Source organism: Oryx dammah, unplaced genomic scaffold (assembly GCF_014754425.2).
Source record: "Oryx dammah isolate SB20612 unplaced genomic scaffold, SCBI_Odam_1.1 HiC_scaffold_17, whole genome shotgun sequence".
NCBI classification, from domain to species: domain Eukaryota; kingdom Metazoa; phylum Chordata; class Mammalia; order Artiodactyla; family Bovidae; genus Oryx; species Oryx dammah.
The window spans coordinates 50,656,506-50,678,714 of record NW_024070201.1 but is presented as its reverse complement, the minus strand read 5'-3'; the positions used below and the strand labels follow the sequence as shown (position 1 = coordinate 50,678,714).

General features: G+C 47.3%; 1 protein-coding gene across 3 annotated transcripts in view; it reads left to right on the top strand.

The window, feature by feature from the left end:
- FAM168A (family with sequence similarity 168 member A) overlaps window positions 1–21,448 on the top strand; it is a 206,969-nt gene extending 185,521 nt beyond the window's left edge. Inside the window, exons 4-9 of one of the 3 annotated variants that reach the window (XM_040258797.1) lie at window positions 703–729; window positions 5,667–5,792; window positions 12,176–12,318; window positions 12,920–13,094; window positions 14,623–14,752; window positions 15,464–21,448. In XM_040258797.1, the coding sequence (XP_040114731.1) occupies window positions 703–729; window positions 5,667–5,792; window positions 12,176–12,318; window positions 12,920–13,094; window positions 14,623–14,735 (584 nt within the window). In that variant the 3' untranslated portion in view covers window positions 14,736–14,752; window positions 15,464–21,448. The remainder of the gene's footprint in view (window positions 1–702; window positions 730–5,666; window positions 5,793–12,175; window positions 12,319–12,919; window positions 13,095–14,622; window positions 14,753–15,463) is intronic. The other 2 variants (XM_040258798.1, XM_040258800.1) reach the window with 2 other exon arrangements.
- Window positions 21,449–22,209: the final 761 nt, after the last annotated feature.

The window sequence follows — 22,209 nt, the reverse complement described above, 5'->3', positions numbered from 1 at the left end:
GTTTTCTGAACACCTGCCGTGATCCAGGCACCATGTAAGTCTTGTCACAAAATTTTTTTTTTCCTACAGTCTTGCGAGTTAGAGATTCTTGTCTCCAGTTTTGCTCAGAGAGGTAAAATTACTTGTGCAAAGTTGCATAGCTAAAGAGCAGTGGAGCTCAGATTCAAAGCCCGTCTGACTGCCCACAGTCTGCCCCTGCTACACTAGCACACTCTCCCAGAGGTTTTAGGGAATAAAGTGCCCCTGCATTGGTCCTAGCCCTCCAGCAGTTTATAGAGAGCTCTTCAGAGACCAAAGATGGTGGTTTTGTCCCTAAACCTTTAGCTTTTTATCCAGCACATACCACCTCTGTCATGTGTGAAGTCCCTCTGCAGTGCTTGAGAGAACTGAAATTTATTCTTAGCATAAACAAGCAAAGAGCAGGAACTTGGACATATGCACTTCCAGGCAGCTTTGGGTCAGCTTCCTGGAAGATGTCGTGGCATCCAAAGGGTACCCCTCCCCAGTGAGTGGGCTTTCCTGGATGGCAAGTCTGTCACCCTCTCCAGGGTGGAGGTACTTTGTACCCTTTGCATTCACGGTTTTCTTATGTAGCTCGGGGGAAACTGCTATTTTGAGACAAAGTCTGTTTTTGTAACTGCAATATGTACTACTTTGCACAGATTCTTAGTGGTAATTTCAACTAACATTTCTATCCAACAGAGTTTCAGTTCCTGCATTCAGCTTATGGTAGGAAAGCTATTTTTCCTCATCTGTATTATGGCCTATGAATGTGTTATCTCGTAACAACAGTAGATCCCCTCTCCTCTCCTCCCCAAATCCCATCCCCTAGGCTTGGGCTCCCCCAGGTGGCTCAGCAGCAGTTCCTAAAGCATGCAGGAACATGTCTGATGGTGCAAAATCATGGGTTGGAGACACACATGAACCGTCCCCTAGGGCAGCAGTGAAGGATCATGGCACTAAAAGGCGTCTCTCCCCTTCCTCACCTCCGGGGTCCCATCTGACCTAGGTCAGAAACCTTCACCCTGTGACTGCTGAATTTAAACCAGTGAACAAAAATCCCTGGGCCTCCATGGCTCTTGTATTGGCTGTGTGGCAGCCCCTGTGGAAGAATACCTGGATTATGCCTATAAGAACGCAAAAAAATGAGTCTGGCCCAGGATCAGATTTTTCCATCTGCTTTGCAGTCTCACATGTTTAAAGACCTGGTTGACTTTAGATGCATCTATTCCCTCAGCCCAGATCTTGAGCTCTGGCTCATCTGGGGACATTTTCCTAGATGGTGAGAGGTGAGGGTCAAGTGTGCTAATAAACCAGGGACCAGAGCTGGATTCTCTGGGCAGTGTGGACTCCAGGCCCAAGGCACCACGGGGAACTCCTGGGCACCTGTGAGGGTCCCAGCAGTGTAACTTGACTAGGTCCTTTTTTGTCATAGACAGGAAGGGACCATGGGGGGGACTTGTTGCTTTCACCACCCTTGCCTGGGCTGCTCAGGGCAATGTTTTTGTAAAGTCTCTGCACACTTTCTCAACTTTTAACCTTGAATTATTTGGATGTTGAAAATTGAATTTGTGTGTGGCCCATCTTTTAGGAGATGAGCTGTGAAAATCTCTCCTTTATGCTGCTATAGGCTGCGTGATCTTGGGCAATTTGCTAATATCTCCAGGCCATAAATAAAGTGTTTTATTCCAGATGATCTCTGAGGTCCCTTTAAATGCTAACAGAAGGCCCTCTTAAAATCTTATTATTTCATTTTTGCTAGTCACAGACCTGTTTCTCTTATTGTTGATGAGGAATCATTTTTGTTTGTCTCAGAATATATGAACTTGAACAGAAGGCTCCATAGAAAGTGAGAGAAGCACTCCTGCTTCCTTTCCCCTCCAGTTGTAGAATCTGAAATATTCAGAGTAGTATGGAGCTCTTCTCTTCACAGATGGTTCTGTTCCAGACCCTAAGCCAGGGCCCTTTGAAGTTGCAGAGTTCAGTAAGACAGAGTTCTTGTTTTCAAGGAGCTCACAGTTTAACAGGGGAGATAGACAAACCAGCAGGGAACTTCTAAGAAACACAGGAACTGGGATAGTGAACCAAATGGGGCACACAAGAGAAGTATGGTCAAAAATTGGGGGGAGAAAAGGACCTCATAGTGGAGGCAAGTCATCAGCTCATGGTTGATGGATTAATAAATGTCTACTAGGTAGCATCTAGGGAAAGATGTGCCAGGAAGAGTGAGCAGTGTGAGCAAAAATACAGAGAAGTGATGCTTCTTGGCATAGTCTTGGAATGGTGAGCGATTTATGTGGCTGACGTGTAGGGTTTGAGAGCGAGAACAAAAAGAATCTAGAGAGATCATAGGACTAGATCTTGAGGGGCCTTAAGTGCCACACAAGGAGTTAGGTAGTAGAGGACCATGGGATATTTTTAAGAAGGTTTTGTGATTAGATACAGGTCTTAGAAATATCACTCTGATTGCAGCTTGGAGATTGGAGTTGGCAGGTTTGAAAACAGTGAGGAAGCAGTTGCAGTAATTCAGGGAGGTGATAAGAGCTTCCATGGAGCTGCCACATCTGGGAGTGGAGGAGTGGGCAAGCCCTGGAATCGGAAACTGTGAGACCAGATACTTGATTTTTGATCCTCACAATCAGTGCTGTCAAGCAATCAAGTAGTGGTTATTTATTGTCACATTGTGAGACGACAAACCTGAAGTTTAGAAAGGTATAGTGACTTGCCCAAGGTCCCACAGCTAATAAGTGGCACAGCCCAGGCCAGAACTCAGATTTCCTGACATACTACATTGTTCAGGATGATGGTCCCTTGCTGCCTCTCCTCCTTGTAAGTGTGCTTAACAGATTGTTCAAGTGTCAGAGGGCGTGAGGGCCCCGTGTCCAGGGATGTGAACAATCCAGCACTTGGACGTGGGCAGCATGCTGTGACTGGGCCGTGGCCCTTCACTGTTACGGGTTCTCTCTCCTTTTAAATTGAGGAATAGTACATATACAGCACTCCATAAAGTTTCACCAGTCTCACACATGCACCTCAATAATATTTGACAAATATATACACATGTATTTATTCAAAATATAGATCATTTCTAGGAGTTGCTACGTTTTATGGCACCAGGAGCAGGCATGCCTGTCAGAGCAGCCTTCTCTGTTACCACGCCTCTCAAAGCTTCAGTTGGATTGTCTTCATCCCACAACTGAGTTCTGAATCGCTACTGGCAATAGGTTACTTTAGATTTGTACATGGACAAGGAAGATCATATGGTATATCTAACTAATGAGGAGAGCAAATTGACAGCTGCTATTTGTTGTTTTTAGTCTTCATATTTATCCAGTTACATAGATTATTATATATTCATATATATAGAAAACTACAGAAATATTAATTTTTGTTTTCTTTATAATGAAACCAGAAAAAAATATCCACTTCTTCACAAACATGTATAGTGTAGTTCACTGGCTCAGTTGGGAAACACATAAGTCAAAGGCACAGTCGCACTTGCCTCTTTCCTGGCTAACCTGGAGCATTATTTTGCTGTGCGTGATGCTGTCTTGTTCACTCTCTGGTTGGCGTGTGGCTGTGTTGCATCCCCAGCTAGACCATAAAGAACCTTGTGTGCGGTGCCCATGACCCACGTGTGCTCCTGCCCACCGTGGCACTCCCCTCAGTGCTGAGTGCAGTGTAGGCCTCAGTCGCGCTCTGGTTGATTTTGACTGACTTCAATTGTCACATGGTCCTTCAGGCTAATGTCAGACTTTTGGTTTATGGTTAAAATTATGGTAAAGTATGCACCATTTGGGTTAAAAACTGGACCAGAATAGGACATCCAAATTCTCCTCAGTCAGATTTCAGGCTCCTGCCCTCTGGTAGATTCCTGTGGGGTCTAGAGGGCCTGGGCTGCTCTATCTGACTTCTTAGAGCTGAATGTTCTATTTTTTTAGGAAGTTGATTTAGGTGGTTAGGGCTTTCCAGCCAAGTAGAGTGGCAGGTTCTAAACTTGGAGCCATCTTAATAGGATTTTTCAACACTAATTGGTTCCTTTATTAATCCCTACCACCACCACCCCATCCCCGCCCCTCAGGAAAAGAAACTCAAGGTAATTGTTTAAAATTGACTGCCGTCCTCCTGTGTTGTCTGCAGAGTCATGATCTAATGTCTAGCAAAGGCCCTGGACTCTGCATGGAATTCTGCTGGATCTCCATTTCTTCTACCAGAATTCTCCTTTTAGTGTCACTTCCCTGCCCATGATTTCCTTCTCATTTCTCAGCATCTGCTGTATATATTGCGGGCCATTGATGCAAGCTCAGAGTCAGCCCAGAACAGCTATACTCTTTTCCTTGGTTCAGCTAAAACAGCAGAGTCTTTGACCTCCTCCTCTGGCTGCAGTACTTTGATGACTGAAGGACACAAAGGCGATTCCAGTTACCTGGACAGGCAGAGGGGTTTATGGGAATCTGTCTGGAGTGGACTATCGTTGTCCTGATGGAATGAGAGAGTATAGGCAAATTTGCTTCTCATACTACCCTGTCTACCTCAGCCCCTTGTTAAAATGTTTCAAGTATATCCAACTGTTGCCAATACTGATATACTTTAAAATACCCCATATCCATGACTCCCAAGACCTTATTTGAGTGGAAAAGATACTGCTAAAATCATTTTTTAGTTGAAAGTAGAAATTTGGGTCAAGAATATTTCTCCTCTAGTGTTTGAAAATAGATCAAGGGAGATACCTAAAACATTAAGCAGCCCCCTCCTTTGAAACTGTATTCCTCACCCTCCCTACAGGACACATGAAGGTAAGTTTTTTGAGTCACTCCCCACTTCTAGAACATAGGAAGCATCATCCTTCAAATTTCTCAAGCTGAGCTCTGAGTCAGCCTGGAAAGTCTCTGCAGATTTCTTTCAAACTGGGCCTCATCTCTATTTTACATCTACTCTAAGGTTGACAGTTACTTTCTTGATGACCCAGAAAATTTCATCTCTAATTCATGAGGCCATGTCTCAGGTGGAGCACTGCAGCAGGAGGTACAAAGGGTGTGCCAGAGGTCTGTCTGCCTGCTCCCCGCTAGGTGCACAGGAGAAGGAGTTTGCAGGGAGAGTCCCACTGGACAGCCTGTGCCTTCCAGGCTGCCAAAGCTCAGTCCCTTTACAAGAGATGGCAGTCCAGCAAGGTTCACGTCAGGTAGTAATTAGCATTCTGGGGTCTGTCTTTGAAAGCAGTTGTTAAATACACCTCCAGCTGAGATTTCAGGCATGAAAAAGGAATACTCAGTTGATCTGGCCCAGTAGGCCGTCAGAGGTTCCAAGTTGCTACACATTAACAAGAAAGTGGCTAAGGTATATCTCAGAGCCTTAGGCCAGAATGCCAGACAGTGGAAGGTGGTATTCATAAGCATTGTCATGCTTTTAGTAGTGGGTAGACAATCCCAACTCTCCTTGGTTCAGTGTAAGGTCAGATTTCCTCAGCTTCAAATCATTTAGAAGCTCATTTCAGCACTCCTCCCAACCACTCACCCATCTCAGAAAGGCTGAACCATCCTGTGTGTCTGAACGGGGGCCCTTGGGTTATATGTTTCCGTCCAGCCCAAGACCCTTGTTTTGTGTCTGTGATTGGTGGTGCCCACTTCTTATTTCTGCCTAATGCCATTCTTGTGTCTTCCCTTAAGCAACTCTGCTGATGAAACAGGCCTGGCCACAGAACTCGTCTTCCTGTGGCACTGAAGGCACCTTCCACCTCCCAGTGGACACCGGGACCGAGAACCGAACTTACCAAGCATCCTCTGCGGCTTTCAGTAAATACAGCCTGTCTCCTCCTTTCCTTGTTCCCCTTGGTTGGGACTGATTTGTCTCTTAGGAAGAAAGGAAAGGGAACTTTAAAAACTGACATTTGTAAGACAATGTTTTAAGAGGTTCTCTCTCCTACCCACCAAAAAATTGGCCTTCCTCATACAGGAGCCTGGTGGGCTGCCGTCTATGGGGTCACACAGAGTCAGACACAACTGAAGCGACTTAGCAGCAGCAGCAGCATCATACAGGGAAAGGTCATCCTCTTTAATCATGCACCTCACTTTGAGGAGACACAAAGCAGTGAGGGAGAAAGAAGAAGGTACTCATTTGCCAAGAAGTTTGATGAGGGAAGGACTGTTACTGCATTTCAGGGGAAAAGACAGTGGGCAGGTTAAAGGCTTGTGGACTTTTGGACAGAGGGGCCTCCTCCAGCTAGCACAAGGATTTTCAGCCTCAGCACTGTGGACATCAGGAGCAGATAATTCTTAGTTGGGAGGTGGCTTTGTTGTACAAAATTGCCCCTTGCTTGAGAAACACTGCCCCTTGCATGGAAGCTACACTATGGAAGCAACGTAAGTGCAGGGGGTCCTGGTGGAGGCCGGAAACTGGTCTGGCTGTTCAGATGGGTCCCGTTCACTCTAGGCTCAGTGGATTGACCGATGGTTTCACTTTCACCTCTGATTTTTAACACAAAATGACTCCACTAGGTAAAATGAGGGCCAGTGTTTAGAAATTACTGAGTGGCGTTTTGACTCTGTGTAAGGAAAATCTTCATGCTTTCTTGGAGCCGTCCAAAAGAGGAATAGCTGGCTTTGCATGTGGTAAGCGCCTATTTCTTAAGTTGTGCCAACATGGGCTGGTCAGGCCCTCAGAGGGATGTCGCAGACTAGGCCCATGGTCTGGGGTTCAGTGAAGTATTACTCTATTAAGTAAATTAGAAGAATATGTTGTATTTAAAGTTTTTCATTAAAATGTTGTTTTTTCCTTAGTTATCATTGCCCCTTCATGTCAACATAAACTAGTTTATACAACATAACTCTCACCTTTTGAAGAATATGCTTTCATGATCACCCTCTCATTTAATCTACACGATATTTGGGTGGATTTTTATTCTATTTTGAAAGCTGAAGCCCAGAAAGGTAATATGCCCAATGCAGCACAACTGGAGAAAGGTTTCACCCAGGATAAGTTTCTATTACTGACTTTTTTCTTGAGATTAACTTTACTGTTTTTTAAGAGAGAGACAATAGCAGTAGGGAGTTTTTCCAGATAACCTATGATATAATATATGTGCATGGGCATATAATACATCTCTTGTATCTGCGCATATGGAGGTACATGCATACAGTCACACCTGCTAGTGTAGCAGAAAGAAACCTGGAGTGGAAGACCAAAAGATTTGGATTATAGACTTGGTTCTGTGTAACCTTGAGTAATTCCCATGCTTTGGACCTTATTTTTTCCAAAGGTAAAATGAGACTAGACTAGGTCATCTTGGTGCTGTATACCCAATATCCTCCACCCTGTCAGGGGCCTTCTCTCCAGCTGCCAACTAGCCTTTGTTCACACGTCTCCAAGTGTGGAGTATTCATTCCCTCCAGAGGCAGTCCTTTCCACAGCGGGGAAGTATCTGTATTAGAAGGCCTTGCCTTTCACCATGTTAACCTCTTCCTGAAGTCCCACTGTCCTCTCACAGGCTCTCACAGTCACTAGCAAGGGCCAAGGCGTACCCCCTTTCTTATAATTTATAAATAGAGGTAGGATTGACTGGTCCTCCCTTATCCCTCCAGAGTTTCTCCCAGCACACAGATTTTGTGGCTTCTAATACCAGAGAAAACTCAGCACCCTTTGAAAAATTCAGTTTAATTTCACTAACACTTGCTAAGCCTGTTTGTAATTAGGTCTCCCTCCTACTTACTCAGCACTCTCTTGTTCAGTTGCCAACAAGGAGACTTGGGGGTCAAGGCAAGTCTCATACATAGAGCTTTGTCCAGACATATAAATCTGATAGTCAATAAACCGATTAGTCTAAAAGGTATCCTTGATGTGAGCATCAATGCATTTGAAAGTGGTAGGGGCTCTCCAGCTGAAAAAGATTTATGACAGTGCAGAAGGATTAAAGAGAGGGCTAAAAAGGTTTTATCTTGCTAATATACACACTCTCTTTATTACCCTATTTGATGGACTTTAAAATTATGGTTAGGAACCTGAGAGAAAGAATAGGGTACCATAAACAAAGCCTTTTTCAAAAGACAGGGCTGGGACTGCTAGTGATTGAATTCCTTTTTTCTCTCACAATATTGCCTTTAATGAAATGGGGACACAAAGGCCAATATACCAGATGTCCAAGATTGGACTACAGAGACAGACATATGATCCAAAAATGAACTCTGCCCAGGGCATGGTAAGCCCTGATCTCTGGGCCCAGCTCTGCACTGATTTGCTGTGCAGTTTTGGAAAAGTTGCTGCTCCCCTGGGCTCTAGATTCTTCACCTGAATTGGAGAGGATTGAATTCAAGTCTCTAATGTCCTTAAGGTATAGCATTCCAAAGTCCTAGTTCTGTAACCTTCAGACTTAGGTAGAACTCTTTTCAGGAGACCCAGGCCTCAAATGATGAGTTGAGTCTAAGTTCATTTGAGCAAAATCAATGAGTCTTTGTTTTGACTTGGTTTTGTTTTGTTTGTATCAAGTCCAACAGCTTTTTTTCCTCTTTAATTTAGGTGCATAAAGTAATAAACCCTGAATTCTGTGATACTTGAGGTAGCCCAGGGGAATTTCCAGTGATCCTCAAGGGTGTGGACAGGACCATCAGTCAGTTACGGAATGTCCTCTGCAAGGATTTTCTCATAAAGTCTCACTGAAATACTCACAGCTTAGAGTATCAGCACTGGAAAGATCTTCTGATATTATCTAGTCCAATGAACATATTCCTTAAGAGAAGAATTGACCTGACTCACTGATGGAGCCCAGGACTTGGGACTGTAGTTAGAGGAGGGAGCACCGAGTCCTGGGTGCTCGTGAGCAGTCGCTCACTTGCTCTTGTTGTCTTATCTGTGAAACATTTGTGGTGGTCTTGATGATCTCTAAGAAATCTTCTAGCTCTGCAGTTTTGCCTCTCCCTTCTCAACCTCTCTGGACAAATAGGCAAGGCCTTCTTCAGCATCATCATTTTGGCCACCAAGGGTGTTTTGGCTAAACTGATTTGTATTCTGAGTTCATGTGTGTCTATTTCATAACATGAAGAAAGGAAACACTCTCAGACAAGGTTATTCTTAGATGTAGAAACCAAATTCTACTGCACTCTCTGGGCGCCTCTTGATTTCCCTCAGAGGGACAGTCTCAACACTTTGTGAGATGGGGTTGTCCTTGTGACACAGAAGGTGAGTGCAGGCTTCCCAGAGGATAGAACTTGAGCACACATTCTCTGGGAGCATAAAGGAGAGTCTAGCACCACTGGCCTGTTAACTTTAAAGAATCTTAAAATCATGGCATTTTAAACCATTAAATTTAAAAATTTTAGAATCCTGAAGTCTGTGTTCCAAGTTGGATCCCACCATGAAAGTCATGGTTTAGCTTCCTTTCTACTGTCATCTTTCAGATCAGTCTCTGCTTGTACACTTCCCAGGACAGGAAGCTTACTGTCTCTCTATACAGGGAGAGAGAAAGGAATAATAGGTAACCTATATGAACTATTCTTATTGTGTCAGGCTTTCTTCTAAGGGCTTTGCACTTATTCATGTATTCATCACTATAACCCTATGAAGTAAGTGATATTATTATCGTCCCCATTTTATAGATGATGAAACTGATGTATTCTACAGCTGTTAAATAGGAGAGCTGGGGTTTGGACCCAGGCAGTCAGTCTGACTCCAGACTGCTTATCACCATAACCCTATGCTATATAGCTTTCAGAGATAGGGATTCTTAGGATTCGGGGGTGTCCTGCCCTCCTGCATGGAAGAGGGGTGCTCTCCATTCTGGCAGGACTCCCTATAGTGTTTTATTTCTTTAAGTCAGGAGTTAACAGGCTTTTCCTGTAAAGGGACAGATAATAAATATTTTAGGCTTTTCAGGCCTTATGGTCTCTGACATAACTACCATTCAGCCAGTAAAGCAGCCATAGTCAGAATGTAAATGAATGGGCATGGCTGTGTTACAGTAAAACTTGATTTACTAAAACAAGCTGCAGTCACACACACACAAATTGTGGTCTGCATGTTTCAAATGTAAATAGTATGAATAAAAGATCCTGTGGTAAATCTGGAAATAGTCTCCTGCATATGCCTATCCTTTGAGATTCACATTTCATCCTATTACTTTAAAACTTGTCACTGTCATGGAATAAAACCTCTTTCTCTTTTATTTTATATTTCTCCTCCTCCTCTCCCTCCTCCCCTCTTCTCTCCCTTTCTCTCCCACCTTCTTCTTCTTTGGGGGAAGGGGGCAGAATAGCAATTAGGCTCCCTTAGCATCATAGTCCATGCTCTTGGGACATGCCCATCTTGAGAATCCCCTTTGTTCTACAGACAAGTAAACTGTCTCTGGTTGAAGTACAGCTCAAATGGCTCCTAGACATGTGCAAACCTATGCTCCTTGACTTCCCCCACAGTATCTGCTTCTCCCAGGACCACATTTCATGATTAGCTGTGCAGTCTAGAACCTTGGAGGAATCTGCTGTAGACTTCCTCCTCAACTGACTCACATCTCCACTTCCAGTTAGTTTTTAATTCTTACCAATGCTCTCTTCTCATTAGTGTATTTTTCTCTACTCCATCCTCATTGCTACTTATTTCCCAAGCATGTTTGACCACAAAATCAGCTTCTCCAGTTTTTCGCAGAACAAACTATGAATCTACAGGTGGAAAGATAAATGGCATGATTCCAGGGAAGAGGACAGGACACCTTTTGGTAGTGCCTTGTGTGGTAACTACACAGTAGCTTTCACATCCTCCTGAGTACCTCATCAGGGTATGCCCAAGCTGTGGTGTGACCTGAGAGGGATTTGTGACTGTATGGCAGCCTGCTTTAAATGGGGGTTAGGGTAGAAGAGACCCAGTGTCTTTAAAACAATGGGATTTTAGTTCAGGAAGAGATCTTCATTCTTAGCCTTCTAATTTTACAAAATAAGAAACTAAGGCCCAGAGACTTGGCAGTAGTTACAGCAAATTGGAGGAAAGCCTGGACTGAAGCCTGGACCCTTTCTCTTCCAGTAAAGCACCCTCTTTACTCTGCCTCCAGTTTCTTCTTACAAAAACAGCTCCATGTTACTGAATGGATCCTTGTTGAGCATCTTGTAGGCAAAAGACCTGAAGCTAAGAGAGGTTTCGTGATGTGTCAGCCAGACTAAGTCAGGATGGAGGACCACAGGGAAGAATCTCCAGCAACACACCATTGAAGATCCAAAGCCAAGGTCCCCTGGCACTGTCCCTTCAACTCAGAGAGTGGGGCTACCTGATGATTGCTCAGTTTCCATAGAATCATTCCATATTGTGATTCTCTAAGGACATAGCCTTGTTCCTAAGTGATTTATGTTTCAAGTTTTTCCTATGAACTTAGGATCTGACTCTCTTTTCCAGAAATTGAAAGGCAGCATAGTTTGTGTGAATGGCTGATTGTGGACTTCTCAGCCCCCCTCCCCAGCTTCTGTCCACCCTGCTGACCAGACGTGGCCTGGGTTCCAGGTCGATGTGAATCTTTTTTATCCTGACTTCAGTCTTTCAAGCAGCGGTGGCCCTCCTCCAAGCCCCAGGAGGGGAGGAAAAGCCAGCTATGTAGAGCAAAGATTTTTAGCATTTCACCAAAGGAGGATCTCTGAATGGTGTTTTGTATGAGGTTTCCACCTTAAAACTTGACAGGGAAGAAGAGGAGTATGGTGGAGAGCAATTCATAAAGGGAGAGAGATATAAAGAGAAAAGAGAGAGTAAGGGAGAAAGCAAGACAGAAGCAGCAGCAGCAGATGCCCCAGGGTACTGAGTGAAGAGATTGAAAAGCAAGAAGAGAGAGTGTAGTACAGAGCAAGCAGATTGAGGGTCTCCCGTCCACATGTACCTGCCTGTCTCATGGTACAGGTTTCAGAATCCTAGACTGTCTGAGTTTCAAGGGCCCCTTAAGAGGTCATCTGGTCCCAGCCTCTTATCTGTGTCTCAGAGCCCTGAGACACAGAGAAATAAAAGACGCCACACATGCAGCCCTATGCACCAGGACTGAGGGAGCTGCCTCTGGGGCCAGGGCTCTCTGGGCGGAGCCCTGTACTCTGTCTGTTCTCATCTGTGTTTCCAGCCTGGATTCAGCCCATGCTTGTCTGGGGAGTCGTGACTGAGACCTGCTGCCTCCCAGCGATGCTGTTCTGCCAACTAATTGGAAGTCTCTCTTATTGCCTTGGTACAGGATATACTGCGGGGACACCATACAAAGTCCCACCGACCCAGAGTAATACTGCTCCGCCCCCCTACTCCCCTTCACCCAACCCCTACCAGACGGCCATGTATCCAATCAGAAGTGCCTACCCCCAGCAGAATCTGTATGCCCAGGTAAGTACATGTAGAAGCCTGGGTCCACCTCTTCTGCAGGTAAAGGAGCCACCAGCCTGGGTGGGTGGGGTGGAGGGGGAGGAAAAGAGAGTTTGTGGCTCTGATCAGCTGTCATTCTTGTGTCACTAAAGCAGTAACCTTATAGCCTATACACACCCTCACTCTACCTCAGTCCACAGTCAGAGGCTCTTGTTATTATTTAGTAGAAGCATTTGAGAAGCTCTGGATTAAGATGATCCAAGCCTTCTGTCCACTCTGCCCAGAGATCAGCAGACCTGTGGGCTGTGACAGCAGAAAGCAGTCATGTGATCCAGGCACTGGGGTGTTCACCTCAGACCATTGTCTCCATCGTCAACCTTTTTGCCTTAAAGAAAATATATAGTAAGAGACATTTGGGGAAGCACTCTGCATTTAGGACATTTTTCCAGTATGTAAAATGGCAGCATTTACACCAGCACGGTACTTCCACAAGCAGAGCCCCAGACCTTGTGGCCCTGGGCCAGAGATTCTCAGACACCATCGCTTAAGGTTTGAGACAGGCTCCCCTCCCCTCTCCCCACCTCTCCAAAAGCCGGTGTGACCTCAGCCCCTCTTCCTCCAGGGAGCTTACTATACACAGCCGGTGTATGCTGCCCAGCCCCATGTCATCCACCACACCACGGTTGTCCAGCCCAACAGCATTCCCTCTGCTATCTACCCGGCGCCTGTCGCCGCTCCCAGGACCAACGGCGTGGCCATGGGAATGGTGGCCGGCACCACCATGGCGATGTCAGCAGGTAAGGGCAGCATCTATGTCAATGTCCATTCCCTTTCTCCAGGAACTCACGACAGAGTGGAAAACACAGTCATGGAATCGACTGTAGCATAACATGAAGAATCCTGTGCCTGGGAGTTCTAGGGACCCTCTAACTGTCCACAGGGCTGTGGAAGATTTCACCATGGAGGATGTAGTGAGCTAGGCCTTAAAAGGTGAACAGAGGCTAATCAGAGAGATGAAAGAGGGAAGGGCAGTCCAGGGGAGAGAACATGAGTAAAGCACATTCACAGAATGGACATGGTATAAATCGCTTAGAAAATGAGAGCGTGGAGTTGGAAGGGTGGCCGGAGCAGTTGTCAGAGATAAAGTGGTAGAGAGTCTCAAATACATAGGTAACAGGGAGCTAGCAAAGAGGTTTAAGCATGGGAGAGAGAGGGTTTGTCTAATCATTCTCTCTGACTGCAAGGTGGAGACAGCTGGGTCGAGGGGATATGGGGGGAAAGCTGTGCTTTAGAGGAGAGATGATGATGCTAGGACTCTGCTAGCAGCAGAGTTCCAAACAGGAGGGCACAGGGCAATGTTCTTTAGCAGGCAGGAGCTTCGGGACCTGTCCAGTAACTAATTACGTGTCTTGGAAGAAACAGGAGTCCAGGAGAACCCCTTCTCCATTTCTGGCTTACTCCAGAAGCCCTGAGGATGGAGTTAGGGAGAGACATCAGGGGAAAATCGTGCTTCCCTGGTGGCTTATAGGGTAAAGCGTCCACCTACAATGCAGGAGACCCGGGTTCAACCCCTGAATCGGGAAGATCCCCTGGGGAAGGAAATGGCAACCCACTCCGGTACTCTTGCCTGGAAAATCCCATGGACAGAGGAGCCTGGAAGGCTGTAGTCCATGGGGTCACAAAGAGTCGGACACGACTGAGCGACTTCACCAGAGGAAGAGCAGGTTTGGGGAAGTTTTTGGATGAGTTGGCACTAAAAGAAGAGCATGAGAAGACAAGAGAGCTCTGAATAACCTTTAGAGACCCAACTTTCAGAGAATCAGCGAGGTCATCTTCTGGGGAAAGAGAGTACAAGGGCTTGAATGGGCAGGAGGTGGGAGTTGGGATTTTCCTCTGCCCCTTATGTAAGCATTGAGGCCTCTCACTCCCCAGATCAGGTCAGCAAGCTGATGGAGATCTGTTGGATGCCAGCCTTATTGTTTGGGTCCTGGGGACCAAATACCGATAGACCAAACCAGAGGCCTACCCTTAGGAACAGCTAGGTTAGTGGGACGACCAGCGCCACATAAAGCAGCAGACACCTCTCAGTGTGATGTGCAGTGAGAGTGGCACACAGAGAAGAGTGAAGGGAGGCCGCTGAAGACTGGCTGTCCTGGAGCATCAGGAAGGTTTCCCCTCAGGAGACGGCTCCTGGCAAGGTGGGGAGGGCCGGGCGGCAGCTCATGAGCGGGCGGGGAGCAGCTGTGAGAGATCACGGCCCTTCCTCCTCACCCCAGCACCTGGGATGGCCTCATCAGGCTTGCTCTTCTCCTTCCGGATGCTCAGGTACCCTGCTGACTGCACCCCAGCACACCGCGATCGGGGCACACCCTGTCTCCATGCCAACATACAGGGCCCAAGGGGCCCCTGCGTACAGCTATGTGCCCCCGCACTGGTAAAGCCTGCACCCATCCAAGTGAGTGGGGACTGGGTGCGAGGTGGGAGGGTGACCAGCTAGCAGAACTGTCCCACAGCCCCTGGCTTGGCCCAGCACAGGTGTCAACAGGGGCAGGTGACAGTTACTAGTTGCTTTCCTGCTCCAGCTTCAGCAGTATCACTCTTTATGATAGCTGTCATTTTCTATATATTCTAGATACTTTACATATGTTATCTCATGATCTGCACAGTAGCTCTGTGAAGTAAGGATCATTGCTCTATTTTACAGATAAATATATAGTTTAGTATCACTTAACTAGTAAAAACTAATCTGGGACTTGAACTCCAATCCTCTAGTACTAAATTTTGTGCTCTTTACTTCAGATTTCTAACTGTGGACCTATCTTTCCAATGAACTTTTATCTCAATCAGATGTTGGCTCTGACTGGGGCCAGGCAGAAGCCCTAGGTCACCCTCACCACCAGGTTCCCCCTGTCCTCTGCAGATCCTGAGGCGGTGCCAGTGACCTGTAGAGCTCCAGGGATGTCACTGAAAATCACTGCCATGCCTCCTTGTCTCCCTCGCCGCCTCCTCCAGAGCTCTTGGCACTGGATGGGAAATGGGCCGCTCCACTGGGAAGGCACAGACGACTCCATTTAGGGCTCTCAGCATGAGGGGAGGGGGTCCAGGAGCTCCCTGAAGGGCCTCAGGAATACCGCTGTCACTAATGGCTTTCCCCTTCCTCCCCTAGACCTGGAGTCACACATTGTATGCAACTACTCAAGTCTTACACAGGTGCTGGAGCAGCTCCCTAGCAGCACCACCTCTATTTGCAAGAAGAGACAACGGAAGTGCAAGGGTCACTTTATGCATCATTAACGGTTTTGGTTTTTATTTTTGGTTTTTGTAAAAGCTGCTTTTTCTAATCTCCTGCCTCTCCCCATCGTCCCCCTGAGCCGCTGCCCTCCCAGCTCCATCCTTCTCCTACGTGACCAGGCACATCCTCTCTGCTCCTTTCGTCCCCAAAGCGTTCAGTCCTGGGAGCCTAGTCTAGCAGCAGGCAGAGAGTGGGTCTGTTGCAGTGGTTCAGCTGCAGGTGCGATTTCCTTTGAAGAGCATAGTGGATGTGACCCTTGGGTCCAGGGTAGGAACTCAGAACTGTTGAGCAAGCCACATCTCTGAGGGATGGTTTCTTTTTCAATTTTTCTCAAGCAGGATTAGTTTAAGACACTGTTGTATCCTGACACAAATGAAATATCTTCTGATATTTCTGAGAACCATCGCAACAGACCAAGAACAAAACCACCTGATTAGGTAGGAACGTTCATAGCAGCTTAATAATACCCCAGATGAGAACCTGGGAAAACCAGATTTTTTCTTTGGGAGAACTTGAGGGAGGGTGGAGGGAGGGGCGCACTGTGGGAAGGCAGAGGGAAGAGAGTCAGGAGGCCCTTGCCTGCTGGCTTTGGCTTGTAAGGTCTCTGGCTGAATTGTTTGGGCCTGGACCCTCTAATTTGCACAGTGATGTTAACTGACCTGGCACTTCCTCAGAAGGTGATTTTTGACCTCAGACCTGCCAAGCAGCTGCAGGATGGGATCCCAGCCTCCCAAAGCCTCGGAGGCTAGGTGCCCAGTGTAATCTAGACCTTGGCCTCTGCGCCTTCATGGATCCACTCTGGTGAGGAGCTTGCTCCTGAGTAGAGTGGAAACCTGTGGCATTTCTCTCCCTTCCCTTTGTCCTTCCCAGAGCCAGGGCTCATCCGTCTGTCCATGGCGCTAGCAGACAGGCTAAGTTCTTGGTTACCTTGTGCCATTCATGGCCAAAGTGAAGGAACCACATTCCAGGTGGGTGCTGGTGGCTCTGGAGGTCAGGATAGTGAAGGAAAAGCAATAGCAATAAACATTTCATCGACTCATGGAACTGAAGGGACCTTAGCAATCATCTCATCCATTCCCCTATTTGACAGATAAGGAAGCTGAGGCCCAGAGAAGAGGAAGGGACTTCCCTAGACCTTGTAGTAAATTAGCATTAAATGCAACCTTCCTGCCTGGGGCATGTTGCCCACAAAAATTTACCTAGGGATGGATTGGCTTGGCTTTGTAAAAATGAAGCCAGCAGTGCCCACACCTGATGAGCTCTGGAACAGTCTCTGGGCTTTTGTTTCTGCTCTTTTCCTCCATGGATTTCAAAGGCAGAGGTTGAAGACTTGGCCGAGGTCACATGGGGGCAGATGGTGGGAACAGAAATTGCAAATGAGGAAATAGCATTTGGAAATTTTGTGAAGACATCTGGACCTCTCATCCTATACCTGACTCCAGCTCTTGGAGGAGCAGGTGGACTGGCTGAAAAGGAGTCCATGCTGTTAAGACAGTAGCCCCTCATCCTGAGAGGAGAGGAGGAAACATGCGCTCTCTGGGGAGAAGAGGGACCCCTGGGTCAGGAGGCCCCATTGGTCTCAGCCAGGAGCCCAGCTGTCTAACACTGCCCCCCTGCACCCGGCACTTGGAGGGGTTAGCAGCCCCTTTGGGGATGGTTGGTGGCTGGGGTGGGGGGGTGGCGTGCACAGGAACATTTTATTGAACAAAATGGGATCATTGATGACATTTAGAACTTCTAAATAACTCTCTTCATTTTAAATTCATGCATATGTGGATATATCCCTACCCCTACCTCCCATGTCTCCCTAAAGGAGGAAATAATCAGGAAACCCCTGGGCCAGGAGGACCTCAGAGGCTATCTGGCTGTTCCCAGGGGTGCACAGCCCAGCAGCATCCTCGACCTGGGGAATGCAGGACCAGTTAGGAAAAGTCCCGCTGTTCTAAATGGTCTGCTCAGGGGTGCTGAAAAGGTTTTGTTTTAAAACAATAGAAAGTTTTCCAGTGTTAATCCTTTTTTTTTTTTTTCTTTTTTTGGGCAAATACCTTCTCCTGCTCTCTGGTTGTATAAGGGTGGGTGAAGGTTGTTTTAGATTATGTCATACATGTTTAGAAAATGCCAAAATAATAATAATGATTATAATAATAATAGGAAACATTTGTGTTTGTCAGGTGTTTCATAGACTTCAGAGCACTTCACAGCCTTTAATTTACTGACCCTGAGGGAAAGACAAGGTCAGTTATTTCACCCATTTGACAAATTAAGAAACTGGTCCTATTTAATAGCAGGAAAAGGAACTTGCCCCAAAGTGAGCAGAATGCTGGCACCCCAGTAGGGTCCCCTGAACCCCACTGCCTCCAGATGGGCTGGGGCAGAACCAGAGGAGGGGAAAGGAGATCTAGGAATTACCTTTTTACCTTTGTTCATTCTGTACCAGTATGTAAAAACTAACATCTAGTACCTCAGTTTTTCACAAAGCAATTTCATACCAATCATCTGGTTTAACCCCATGAAAAAGATGATTCTCATTTGATCCATGAGGAAACTGAGACTTGGAAAAGCGGAGTGACTTGCTCATAAGTGGCAGAGCTATTTGAATCTGTCTACAGCCTCTTTCCCTCCAGTCTGACTCCGCACACAGGCTTGTGGACTGAAACTCGATGCTGTGCACCCTCTCCTGGCCCTTGTATGTAATTCAAGATCAAGGACAGACCCCCAAGGCAAAAACAAGGTGTGGAAAGGCTGGGGTCTGGAAGAACCCAGGCACAGCACCCCTTTTGCAGGCTGAGCACCGGAGCCCCGGTTCAGCTGGCCTCACCCTCTTGCTCTGACGGAGATCCACAAGCCTGGCCAAGCTTGGGGAGTCATTGCAGAGGGACTGAGCCCAGGAGAACGAGGCAGTCGTGTGCCTATGGTATGATGAGCACACATGGGATCACAGGCATCCATCAGGAGGTTCCATGAGCATCATCCACAGATACTGGATGGCCCAGTGGTCAAGCTGGACAGAAGGTCAGAGCTTGAAGGGCCCTGTCATTTTAGGAAGTCCAGCAAGCCAGAGAGAACAAGGGGTGCGCCCACATGACATTCGAGCTGCAGCATGGCACCAGCAAAGCCCTCTCCACCCCATTCCACTGCTCCTCACCAGTGCCACAAACTTGGTGGGCAGGGTTAGGGGTACAGGTGGTTCCAGTCACCAGCCAACCCTCACAGCTTCCCCCACTTCTACCTGCCTCCCTCTCCTTAGCCTGGTGCCCAGGAAGCTGGAGTCTGGAAGCTGGAGTGCCCCCAAGTGGTAAAAGCCTGAAATTTAATCTTTCTGCCACATTTTGGAAAAATTGATTTCCTTTCTTCCTTGCAAGACAGGACAGTTGCTGCTCTTCCTCTCTCTCTCCTGGCAGTGACTGTAAAGTGAATATCCCCCTCCCTATATATTGAAAAAGGACACTCACCTGTCCAGTTTATTGCCTGTGTACGAAGTACTTAGATAATGATTGCCAAAATTCCCATTTTATAGATGGAAAAAACTAAGTCTCTGAAGGCTTAAGTAAGAGACTTGCCAAAGGTCACATAGCTCATCAGAGAAAGAGCCAAGATTTGAACTCTTCAAATCCTCTGCTCTTTCTGCTGACACCTGCAGGCCTTGGTGGCCAGCATGCAGAAGGGATGGGCTACCTGTCTGCCCCTAAACAGAGGAACACTCCAGGGAAACCTGGGAAGTCAGTCTTCCCCGCTGAGCAGATTTTTATGAGGAGCCCTGGAAACCTAGAGGCAATCCAGCTGGCAGCATTCAAAGGACAGGAATTTGCAATAAGAGGCCTAACTTGAGCAAAGCACTTCGGGGTCATGATGCCTAAGACTGAAGACGTGTTCAGGGGCAGCCCCAGGCACCTGTCCATTGAAAGACCTATGTCCTTAGGAAGCCTGTGTACCCTTGCTTTCTGACCCTGGAGAGCCGGCCCATTATCCAGACCCAGTGAGTTGGCACTTTCAGGGGACCTGGTGTAGCCCTGAATGGTCAAAAGTACATCTGAATCCAGTCCCTGGATTTGTTTTTCCCAAGGGTGAGGACCAGGATCTAGAGAGGCACTGTGTAGTCCTTCCACCTCATCCCAACTCTTACCCTTGGCCACCCAAAGTGTTCCAGAGATCTGGGAGTTTGTCTTCAGAGAGGCTGACTTTGTTCCAAGTACCCTTCAGAAATGAATCACATGGAGCATAGGAGTAGTGCAGATCCTTTGGTCACCGAGTTCTGATGTCCTCACTGTGCAGACGGGACTCGGCCAGAGGTCCAGAGAGGCACTGGCTGAATCTGGCCTGGAGCCCTGCATGTCAGACCCTCAGCTCTGCTCTGAGGGAGGCCTAGAGGGCACAGGTCTTGGTCACAGCACTGTGGCTGGATCAGTCACTGAGATGTCACCATGGCATTTGCTCAATTGCAGTTCAAAGTACACGTGGAAGCTCTGCCTTTCACCTTGTATTCCATAGCACTGTAGGGCATGTGGTCCCCAGCTGATTGCCAAGCTTTGGAATCCGGAGGAGGCAGGTTGGGCAGTGGAAGGGCAGGCGCCACACCAGTGTCCAGCCCCAGGAGAATCCAGGCTAGACTTGCCTCCAAAAGCTGGATCACAGTGGAGACCCAGCCAGGCTAACATCAAATTCCACAGCTGAGCCTGAGAACTCAGCCTCCTTTGGGTGTGCCAGCTTGGCAGCAGGATCTGCCCTTTACCTGTCCACGTCCCCTTCTAGAAGACCTGTTTCTGAAATTAGGCATTACATGGTTCTAGGGCCTGGCCTTTAAATTTCCTGGCAGGCCAGTTTCAACATTCCATAACCAGTCTTGCCTGAGCCAGACTTGGGTCTCACTCCTTTCTCCAATGGGTATTTTCTACCTTGTGTGCTGTTGACTCCAGCCCAGTGGCCAGGTGATTGGGACTGGCTGCCGCAGAGCCAGAAAGGGAAACTAGAATGCTTGCTGCCCTGTGGCTGCATCTGTAGTCCCTGGGTCTTCTTGCTGTGGCAGTGAGGCCCTGTACCCAGTCCAGCTCCTGGTAGAGGGGCTATTTTCCTTTTTTGAAGAGAACAAATATAACAGCTTTGCTGATAAGTACCAGCCCATAGGTCTCAAATGGGTGAAGTCATCTTTGGGCCTGACCCCAGCAAGACCAGCATCTCCAGGCTCCAGCCTTCCTCCTCATGCTTGAGAGTCAGGGAAAGAGTGGGACTGGCCGGAGACCACCTTCTCGGGTCAGCCAGCTTGTCTGGATCTATGGTGGGACTGCAGCTCTTCCTTACCCAAGGGGAGGTAAGGCCAGGCCTCTAGCAACGTGGCGTTGTCTGTCATGACCTCTAAAGGCCCAAAGGCCCGTCCCCATCTCCTGACTAAAAGGCATCTGCATCCCTGTTCATATCACACGACAGAGAAACTTGTTCTCGTGGCATGTACCATCCCTGTGAGAGAGCGTTGTATATGATTTTGTATTTTTTAATTCATTTTAATCTACAGGTTGGAATCTAGTTTTTAAATTTTATTGGAACTCACATTTTAAAAAAAACATTTAAAATAATAAACCTTGACCAGTGTCTTCCAAGTAGTTTGAGCAAAGAACTTATAGGTGTTTTCAAAACACAGCCTGGAGTGTAAAGAGTGGAAAAGCCCCGCGGCCTCGCTTGTGTGTATGAAGTGTAAATCTGGTTTTGTTCTGTTGTTTTGGATTCTTTTGGGTTTTTGTTCCGTTTTGTTTTGAAGATCAGATAGTGATCACTCTGAAAGATTGAAGCCAAGAATTTGTAACTATGATATTTACTGTAAGCTGTAGAACATTCAATAACTATTAAAAAAGTTTCCAAAAAAAAAAAGTCTGGAGTGACCAGACTGGTGGTTCTTGGGAGAGGGAGACACAGACACCTGTTGGGTTGGTGAGTGTCCCCTGGGTTTCTCCCAAGTTGATTCTAAACTTGTTTTCACCAGTCAAGCGATACCTACGCTGCATCTCCAGGGCGGCCCTGGCACTCACTGTTCAGGGGCCTGGGCTAAGGTGTGTGACACAGGAGTGCAGGGAAGCTGTGAATGATGGAGGCTGCATCTGCCAAGTACCCGCCGTGTGGCCGGTGCTGTGCTTTATGCTTGGTGACTGGCAGTCCTCACTGCAGGACAGGAGGTGAGCCCTGTGGGTAGCCCTCGCCTTGGGAGGGGGAGCAGCTGAGGAGAGCGAGTACCTTGGCCAAGGTTACAGAGCTAGTGAGGGGCAGAGTTGGAACTTACACTTGGTCTGGCTCCAAAGCATAGGTGCCAAGCCCCAAGTTCTCCTGCCCACCCTGGAGGAGGCAGTGCCTACATCCACTTAATAGGGCAAAGTGGTTTGTAGTCCCAGAAGGATGGCTGAAGGTGATAATATGGTCTCCCATCCAAGTCGTCATCACGTGCTGTCAGTTTTATGTCCAAAACATCTCTAATCTCCCTTCTGGGCAAAGCCACTGCCTTGGTCCAGGCCTTGATTTCCCTCCCTGGTCATCACAGGAACTGTTCCCTCCTAGGGCCTGGCTCCTGCCGTCCACGCCCTGCCAGCCTCCCAAGTATTCAGCTTCCTCAACTGGGAGAATCTTTGAGGCCCAAAGAG